General features: G+C 41.5%; 1 protein-coding gene across 1 annotated transcript; it reads right to left on the bottom strand.

The window, feature by feature from the left end:
* Positions 1-213: 213 nt before the first annotated feature.
* On the bottom strand, positions 214-1176 carry LOC131486596 (olfactory receptor 52B4-like). The gene is given in 3 exon segments (XM_058686503.1): positions 214-702; positions 704-789; positions 792-1176. Coding segments are annotated over 3 exon segments (960 nt in total).
* Between the last annotated feature and the right edge of the window lie 8853 nt (positions 1177-10029).

Raw genomic sequence — 10029 nt, 5'->3', positions numbered from 1 at the left:
TCCTGTCCCAGGGTCTTTGCAGGAGTGGGCTTGCTCAGTCCAACATGGTACTGAGCTCAGTTGTTTTGACAATGAAGGAGTGAGTCCTCCAACCTCCCTGGTGGTCTTGCTCCATAGACAGAACCCACTGAGCTTTCTCCTGGTGTTTCAGCTTATCTCTCCCACCCACCACTTCCACAGACCACTTCACATATGGCTAGAGATTCCGAAAAATCAGTTCTTCAACCAAAGTGATTTCTGCTTTGTAAACAACTTGTGAACCACCTGCTCTCTGATTTGCTTGGTCTTAATCCCATAAATGATGGGATTCAGCATAGGTGGGGCAAGCATGCAGATGTTGGCCAACAAGATGTGGGTATGAGGAGGAATGTGGCGTCCAAACCGCTGAGTAAGTGTTGTGAAGATCGCGGGGCTGTAAAAGAGGACAATGATGCAGACATGGGAGCCACATGTGTTAAGAGCTTTGTGGAGAGCATCTCGGGAAGGGATGTGGAAGACAGCACGGAGAATCAGCACATAGGAAACAAAAATTAGCACCACATCTAAAACCACTGTTAACATTAGGATGGAAAATCCATACCAGATGTTCACACGAATGTCATTACAAGCATATTTGGCCAAGCCAATGTGTTCACAAAAGGTGTGTGGAACAATATTATTTTGGCAGAAAGTCAATCTTTTCAAAAGAAATACTATGGGGTTAAAGTGTACAGAAACTTCTCAGAATTATAGTCACGCCAATTTTTCCAATCAGTGCACGTGTAAGAATAGTGGTGTATCTCAGTGGGAGCATATGGCAATGTAGCGGTCAAACGCCATCACCAGCAAGATCCCCGACTCAGACATGAAAGTGCAGTGGATGATGAAGAACTGAGTTATGCAGCGATCCAGGGATATCTCCCCAGCATGGAACCAGAAGATGGCCAAGGCCTGAGGTACTGTGCACGTGGAGAGGACAACATCTGCTCCGGCCAGCATGCAGAGGAAGAGGTACATGGGTTCATGGAGGCTACGCTTTGTGAGGATAATGCAGATGAGCAGGCTGTTCCCAAGCAGGGTGATGACATAGGAAACGAAGAAGGGGATGGAAATCCACACATGCTGGTCCTCTAGCCCGGGGATGTCCAGCAAGTGGAAGATTGTATGGCTAACAGCAGTGTGGTTTATGGTTGTCATGCTTGGAGCAGATGACCTGGGATCTCACTTTCTGTTCACAAAGAGATGAAAGAATTATTCTAATATTCCTTGTGAATATTAGGACTTTTGTCATATCTCACACTCTTCATCTTCTCAGAACATGCAAATAGGAAATATGCAAGAATGAAGGATATGGTCTGCACCGCAGTGAGTGACAGTCAATTATCCTTACCTCCAACTAACCAAAGTCAGAGACATTACTGTCTGTATTTCACTTTCAAAGAGGATTATGCATAAATAGAGAAACTCATTATTCATGACTGGGAAGAGTGTAAAAAGATACTTGAAACTGACTAATTTAGTAGACAAGAGGCAGCATAAGAAAAGGCGAGCATACCAATCAATGCACAGTATATTCATGAAACACTTCCAGCGTAGGGTGACAGGTGCATAGGGACTTGCACAAACAGTGAAGAACCTGATCACAACTTCATACTTAGACCTCACCCTTCACACAGGACACAGCCATCAGATGTCTTAAAGCTATTAGTGTTGAATGATAACCTGTGAAGGTTTATTGGAATAGTAATTGAAGAGATTGGATGCTAAAAGGTAAGTTGGGTTCCAGGAATAGAATGGATCTGAATGTAATACAGCCACAGAGGAATTAAACTAATATTTATTAAGCTTTGTTTTATGCCAGGAATTGCAGTATGCACATTATACGTGGCACTTTGTATGCTCTTCATGTAGGGAGCAGACATCCACTCTAGGGAGTGGATATTGTCTCCATTTCACACCTAAAGAGGGACTCAGAGAATATGAAACTCTTGTCCAATTTCCCAATCAATAATTGATAGAAATGAGTTTGAAATTTCTCCGACTTCAGTGCATACAGTTTGCTCACTTGTGAAGAGAATCAAGAGAACTTCAAGAGGTAACAGGGCTTGTGTGTCTCATGTTCATACCTTGGGGAGCTAAGTCTAGAAATGACTGAAAGTGGAAAAAGAAAGGCATTATTTCTGGGGATGGGGAGTCTCAGTACTTGACATTTCTAAGATTCTTCTGATAGAAACTAACATGTAATTTTACCATTTGTTTCCTAATACACCTTCCTTCATTCATTAGCTTAATCATTCAGCAAGCTTATTTGGAGCATGGGCTGTTTTTCAGACATCATGTCCTGTGCTTGAGTCCTAACTGGGCTTATAGATTGAGAGAATTGTGGGTAGGTAAGCAGATGAGATCAGTAAAATGTTACAGGTGTAATGGGCTCAGAGGGCACCTCCTGAGAAGACAGCCATGTCTAATCCCATTTTCACCAGAATGAAGAAGAAATGGAACCAATAATAAAATACCTTCATCCTGGGGTTTCTGAAGATGTTAAATGACAAGGTATCTTAAAATATCTAGCTCAGGGGCTAAGATAAATCTTATGCTCACTAACAGTATTTCTTCCACTCCAGCTCCCTCTTTTGGTGCTGCGATTTTTCTTTCTGGGGAGGAAAATCGGCTCCTAGTTTTTCACACCTGCCGAGATGCCCTGGCCCCTTTCCCAAAATTCCCTCCAACATCTGGCTTGGGGCAGGTGACCAGTTTGCTGCCATTCTCAAGGCTTTTTTCATGGTTTTCCAGTAGGGGTCCATAGTCTAAGTAAATGTGTTTTCTGTTTTCTCATCTCTCGTAGAACTATGAGGGCACCTGCCATTAACTGGATTGCTTCTCCTGATTTGCCACCCTACAGGAACTTCCATCTGGCCCATACATTCTCAGCTACCCTCCCAGACCTCACTTTCCACAGCTGCTAGAACCAATCAGATTTGTGCTTCTGGTCTTTACCATTCTTTGTCCAGATGTATCAATAGCCTCCAAGAGGCCCGTCACCTCCGGCCTTTTGGGGACAGAACACCAGCCCAGTCCTTACGTGGATCTCAGAACCTCTCCACCCCCAGATGTCTAATTCACTCACCAGCCTTAGGCTGAGTCTCCAGGAACAGAGGCCATGAGATCCATAATAAAAATTGGCTGGTGGGTCAGGAGTTGGGCTGTTTATCCTCTCTTGTGGAACTCTGGAGGGAAGTATTTATACCAGGGCTCCGGGGACAGAGCAGGTCTCCATCAGCCTCACCTTCTTCCCAAATGGGCTGGGTCTCTAAAATCATTTCCCATTACCCTCCCTTCCCCCTGACCCTCTTACTCTCTTGCTTCTCTCAAGATGCTCTGATAAGAAAGCCTTTTCTACCTAATCTAGTCTTGCTAGAGGCTTATTTAATGAATGTTGACTCATTTTCAAAGGGAATATTAAATACTCACAATTACTATGTACCAATGATTTCTATTTGTAGAGCTTTTTTCCTCACAAAAAGACTTAGGTTGAAGTTATATTCATCCCCTGGATTTTAATAAGTTGGAAATTTTAGAATCATGAATAATGATGTTTAAGTATTGCCCAAGAGTATATGAGCATTTATAAACTGTTAACATGCTTAACAGTTAGTGGAAGAGGTGTGAGTCTTAATCACCTTAAACATTTGTATTTTATTTGCCTGCTCCCTTTGGCAGCTGTTAAGATTTTTTACTTTATCTCTTTTTTACTTTATCTCTTTAGTGTACACAGTTTATTGATTTGTATTCTCTTTGAGGGTCAATGAGCTTTTGTAATAAATAATAAATAAATAATAAATAAAAAATAAATTTATGACCTTCATGTGATTTGGAAAATTCCAGTAATTATTACTTCCAAAATTATTTTCTACCTCAGTCTCTCATCTCAATTTTGGGATCCCAACTACATATGTTAGACCTTCTGGCATTGTTCCATCAGCACCTGAGGGGCTCTTCATTTTTTTTTTTTTTCTTTTCCTCTCACATCTTTAGTTGGAAAATTCTACTGATAAATCTTATGGTTAATTATGAGAAGTACAACTATCAAGGTCAAAGAATAAATGTATTCATAGATTTGTTAGGTATTAAAAGTTCCCTCATGGTGGTTGTACCATTGCCATCTGTCATTCTGATTGTTTATCGAGTGTGGCCATTTGCAAGAATGGCTGCCAATAATTCTTCCCTTGGCTGCACACACAAAGCAATTCCCCCAATCATGAGGTGTAGTCTATTCTCTGACCCATTGAATCTGGGATCACCTTATGACTTGCATTGGCCAATAAAATAGACTTGAAATGAGGTGTGCATTCCAAGGCATATGGACCTGGCAACTTCCATTTTGCCCTCTTGGAGGCCAGCAGCCATTTAAAAAGCTGAGGATAGACAAATGAATCAGAGAACATGTGGAGAGAGATTACACAGAGGACAAGAGAAGCATACCAGCTGACAACCATAAAGGTAAGGGTTTTGCTTTAAAAAAAAATTTGTTTTAATGTTTATTTATTTTTGAGAGAGTGAGAGCACAAGTCAGGGAGGGGAAGATAGAGCGGGAGTCAGAGACTCGAACTCAGAAATGAGAGACATGATCTGAGCTGAAACCAAGAGTTGGACGCTTAACCAACTGAGCCACCCAGGTGCCCCGAGTTGCTTCTTTATAGCATAAACATGAACTGTTCTTGGCATACAGTAGGCACATGATAAATATTTATCGAATGAAATATGACAGAATGAATAAACTTTGAGCAATAGAAATACGTGACTTCAGTTGCTGGGTGTCATTTAAGGTGCTTGGATACCCTGAAATCTGGTGATTCCCTGATCAGGGAGAGTTTGGCAGAGTTTCAGAATGTTTTATGGGTGTTGGATGATGCCAGGGAATGGGATTTGGGAGCCTCTCACTATTCAATTCGTCGAGGAATTTATCAAGAATTCCCACCTCAGCCTGGTACCTCAGGCGGTCAGGCATTTCGCTACAGGCTACATTTACAGCAATATTTCCCATTTCATTTTTCGTAACTGCTCCTCAGACACAGTGCATAATTCATCCTTCACCCCTCGTTTGTCATGCCATGCACTTCTACTACCTCTGCATCCTTATACTCATTGACTTTTTGCCAAAAATATCCTGTTTGACTGATTTTTTTTAAGTCATATAAAATCATGAAATTTTTACTTTAATTTTTTTTAAGTTTATTCATTCATTTCTACAGAGACAGTGAGCGCGAGTGGGGAAGGAGCAGAGAAAAAGGGAGAGAGAAACCCAAGCAGACCCTGCACTCTCAGCACAGAGCCTGAGGCAGGGCTCAAACTCACAAAAACGTGAGATCGTGACCTGAGCTGAAACCAAAAATCAAATGTTTAACCAAATGTTTAACCGACTGAGCCACCCAGGTGCCCCCTGAAACTGTCACTTTAAAATAATAGTAATGAGGGGCGCCTGGGTGGCTCGGTTGGTTAAGCGTCCGACTTCGGCTCAGGTCATGATCTCGCGGTCCGTGAGTTCAAGCCCCGCGTCGGGCTCTGTGCTGACCGCTCAGAGCCTGGAGCCTGTTTCAGATTCTGTGCCTCCCTCTCTCTGTGACCCTCCCCCATTCATGCTCTGTCTCTCTCTGTCTCAAAAATAAATAAACGTTAAAAAAAATTTAAAAAAAAAGAAAAATAAAATAAAATAATAGTAATGAAATGCAAAAAAAAGGACAACTGTTGCGAGTGAGGTTTAATTTACTTTTTCTTTGCTCTTTTATATATATCTTTTTACATTCATAACCAAACTATATCTTTTATAGAGATTTATAATAGTTATTATATTTCAAACATACGATTTTATGGATGCAAAAGACATCAATTTATGATAGAATCATATTTTACCCATCCATTTCATAACTGTTTTTACATTTTTAATAAATTTTCATTGTGATAAATGTATATAACATAAAGGTTACCATCTTGATCATTTTTAAATGTACTGTTCAGTAGTATTAAGCATGTTCACACTGTTGTGCAATCGATCTCCAGAACTTTCCATCTGCAAAACTGAAACTCTATAGTCATTAAACAACTACTCATTCCCCGCTTCCCCCCAGCCACTGGCAAACATAATTCTTTTTGTCTCTATCAGTTTGAGTACTCTCAATATCTCATATAAGTGGGATCATACACTATCTGTCTTATGACTGGCTTATTTTATTTGTCAAAACGTCCTCAGGTTTCATCCATTTTGTAGCATGTGTCAGAATTTCCTTCCTTTTGAAGGCTGAATAATCTATTATATGTAGAAACAACTCATTTACAGGTTCTCAGACCCAATTCCAACATGGGGGAGGTCCTCCACAGAACACAAAGCAATTCTAGGCAACGACCAGGGTGTCCAAGAATTAACTTCATTCTGACACCACCTTCCCAGAGATAGCATCAGATTCCGCAGATTACGTGTTCAGTCCTACAAGACTACCTACCCCTGCCCCCATCTGAGACACCAGGTGCAAGTCCCAGGCAGTTACCTGGGCTTCTGACTTGTACAACCACAACCTCCTCCTTAGGTTCTTTTAAACTCAGGGAAACACTTACATTTGTCAGCTGAAGGATGGAATCAGCATCCTCATGGAAGAGATGCGTAGGATGAGGTATGGAGAAAAAGCGAGGAAATTCCAAGCTCTCTGAGTGCACCACTTTGCCCCAAACACCTGCTGTTCACCCAGTCCTTTTGGGTTTTTATAGAAGCTTCATTCAAAGTCATGATTGACTAAGTCATCGGCTATTGGCTGATTCAACCTCTAGCCCCTCAGGAAGTCAGGGGTGGGACTGAAAGTTCCTACCCTCTAATCACAAGTTAGTCTTCCTGGCTACCAGCTTCTTGGGTGGTGTCCAAAAGTCACCTTCATTAACATAACTAAAGACACCTTTATTGCACTTAATCACAGGAAATTCCAAGGGTTTTAGGAGCTGTGAGTCAGGAACCTGGAACGAAGACCAAATACATATGAGGAATATATTTTGGTTGTCTGGATGACCAAATACATACATTTCTAATAAATCACAATATTGCAACCACATTACGTTTGTCAATTGGTTACGATTTAAGTTGCTTCCACCTTTCGCCCATTACCCACAATGCTGCTATGAACACAGGTATACAAATATCTCTTTGAGACCCTACTTTTAATTCTTTTGGATATATACCCAGAGTGGATTTGCTGGATCATGTGGTAATTCTATTGTTAATTTTTTTTTAAAGAACCACCATACTGTTTTTCATAACACCTGCACCTACCAGCACTGCACAAGGGTTACATTTTGTCCAACACTTAAAATTTCCTGTGGAGATATTTTGGTTGTTTTTGTTTGTTTGTTTGTTTGTTTGTTTTGTTTTTTTTAATAGCAGACAGCCTAGTAACCCTGACTCACAAAGGTAATGTAAACAGATTAAGAAAAAATGTAAATCTTCCCACATATTAAAGCGTTATCAAAAATGCCAAAGTTTAAATGACTTGCTCACAAAGGCATGTATTTAAGTTCAAGTTTTTTCTAAATTATGAAGGAATGTATTTTTTTAGAGTTAGTGTTTTAAACATATACGGATTTTCAAATTATTTGTGCTGATTTAAAACGGGATGAATCTTGGGGCGCCTGGGTGGCGCAGTCGGTTAAGCGTCCGACTTCAGCCAGGTCACGATCTCGCGGTCCGTGAGTTCGAGCCCCGCGTCAGGCTCTGGGCTGATGGCTCGGAGCCTGGAGCCTGTTTCCGATTCTGTGTCTCCCTCTCTCTCTGCCCCTCCCCCGTTCATGCTCTGTCTCTCTCTGTCCCAAAAATAAAAAAAAAAAAAAAAAAAAAAGTTGAAAAACGGGATGAATCTTTACTAACTACCATTCAAATGGAAACAAGACTATTTGGTGCACTAATGCCAACAATGCTAACATGTGTAAACCTGATTTGGGGATGGTATTGTGGAGGAGGGGATGCGCAGGCTTGGAAAGCCATAAATATCTGACCTATAGATGTGCGTCAGAGGGAGAGATACTAAAAGGCGGCTCTGCTTCTGGGCTCCCTGGGGTGATACCTGTCCTTGAGACCTTGAGGCAAATATATAAACTCACCCATCACTCTAATAATTCCTGTGGTGATTCATGCCATCCTAACCCACAGGAACTCCACTTGAAGCAAATAGGTGATATTTTCTTTCTGTGGAGTATAATTTCAGGGTGGAAGACCCTAGCCAGACTGTATGTTATTGGATCTAAGGCAGGTGGTTAGCAATATTAGGACTGTCGTCGACAGTGAAGTTGACAGAGTTGGAAAGACTTGAGCAGTTGTATGCTAGCGCCACAGTCACTGGCTGGCAAAGTCAACTGTGTGCAGGTCTCTCAAACACAGCATTCTGTGACATTACGCTGACAATGCGAAATTGGCCATAGTAGGAGAATATGCACCGTGAAAACTGGCAAATACTACAAATTAGGGCCCTGTTTCTATTCTTTTTTTTAATGTATTTGTTTATTCATTTTTTAATTTTTCTATTTGTTTGTTTATTGGTGAGCTGGTTTACCAGCATACCACGACACTAGACTCACAAATAAGGGCTGTCCAAGTAGAGTGGAAAGTATTATCTGGGGGGCAGTACGAATATTCTGGGCATGAGGACCCTCTTTAGCTCTCAGGGTGCCAAAGATCTCTGAGCCCCTCCAATGACGTTCCACGGTGGCCTCCGATCCTTTTTATTATAAACATCCAAGGATTTAAAGGGGCTTATTTATTATTTCCTTGTCCTGATCCTTCATTACACTCATCCAATATTTGCCACTTGGCTGTTTTGTTAAACATTTTGAAGACTTACACCGTGCTTCAGCATACTGGGTTCTGGAAACACACAGAGAAAAAGGATAATTTTGTGAGCCCTCACAAAATTCACTATTAATTGGAGGAACATGGCCAAGTAGTCAGATATGCTCCTATCTGAGAAAGGGCTACTGACTGACCAAACTCCTTGTGAAAACAAGGGAAAAGAAATGGTTTAAGGGGAGATGTATCAGTAAGCACATTCCTGACATACTGGGCAAATGATAAGAACTTCCCTGAAAAAAGGTCTTTTTCTCAGCAAGACAAAGCAGGGAGCTAGAGGTGCATTGTCCAGGATTGTGAAAGTACCTGGATCAAGGCTAATGAAGGATTCATGAGGCATCTGAGAAATTATCTTCAGTGACCCTGAGCTAAACAATCAGCCACTTTAGTGCATGCAACTTCAGCTGTACAACAGACCCCAATTCTGGGCCTCTTAGCCTCTATATTCTTCCTCACAGTAGAAAAACTCTCTTTGCTCCCCCCAAAGTATCCAATGAATACCACTGTTTGTAATCTCTTCAGGCTCTTATTCTGCTTCAGATTCATCTCCTTTTCCTGCTATTTTTTCACGAGCGTTGCATGAACAGCCGGCCACCAACCTCAATAGTATTATCATGTCTATTTTCAATCCTTCCATCTCCTCCAGCAGGATAGCTTTCCTCAGGGATGTGTGTTCTCAAAGCGGTTGTGTGGCCACTGAATGACCTGGTGGTACTTGTCCTCAGCAGGCAGGTCCTCACAAGCCTCTACTGGCAATTCTTTCACATGATTTATTTTCAGTGGTTTCACCGTTACCGAGAGTTATAGGGACAGAAACAGGAGGGGATTTTCCTACTGCAGAAATAAAATGCAGAGATGAGGAGAGTAGAACCCAGAGAGGGAGACAACTATGTTGACACGTACTCACTGTGTGCTAATATTTGAGTCACACACTAAGTCAATGCAGAGATGATGATGGTTGCTTATCTGTGAACTTCACCATAGCTCAGTTCAGATCCTGAACTTCTCACTATCTGAGTTCAGCACCAAGCTCCTCTCCTGAGAGTGGAGATAGGGATGTCAGATTCAACACACAGTCAGAGAGGGCATGGAAGTGAAGCCCTAGAGTGTGGCCTGGATAATATTGGTGGGATTTCAGACAAGTAATTTCCAAACCCATGTTCTATTACCCC

The sequence above is a fragment of the Neofelis nebulosa genome, chromosome 10, assembly GCF_028018385.1.
Source record: "Neofelis nebulosa isolate mNeoNeb1 chromosome 10, mNeoNeb1.pri, whole genome shotgun sequence".
NCBI classification, from domain to species: Eukaryota; Metazoa; Chordata; class Mammalia; order Carnivora; family Felidae; genus Neofelis; species Neofelis nebulosa.
This window is presented reverse-complemented; position numbering and strand designations above follow the sequence as displayed.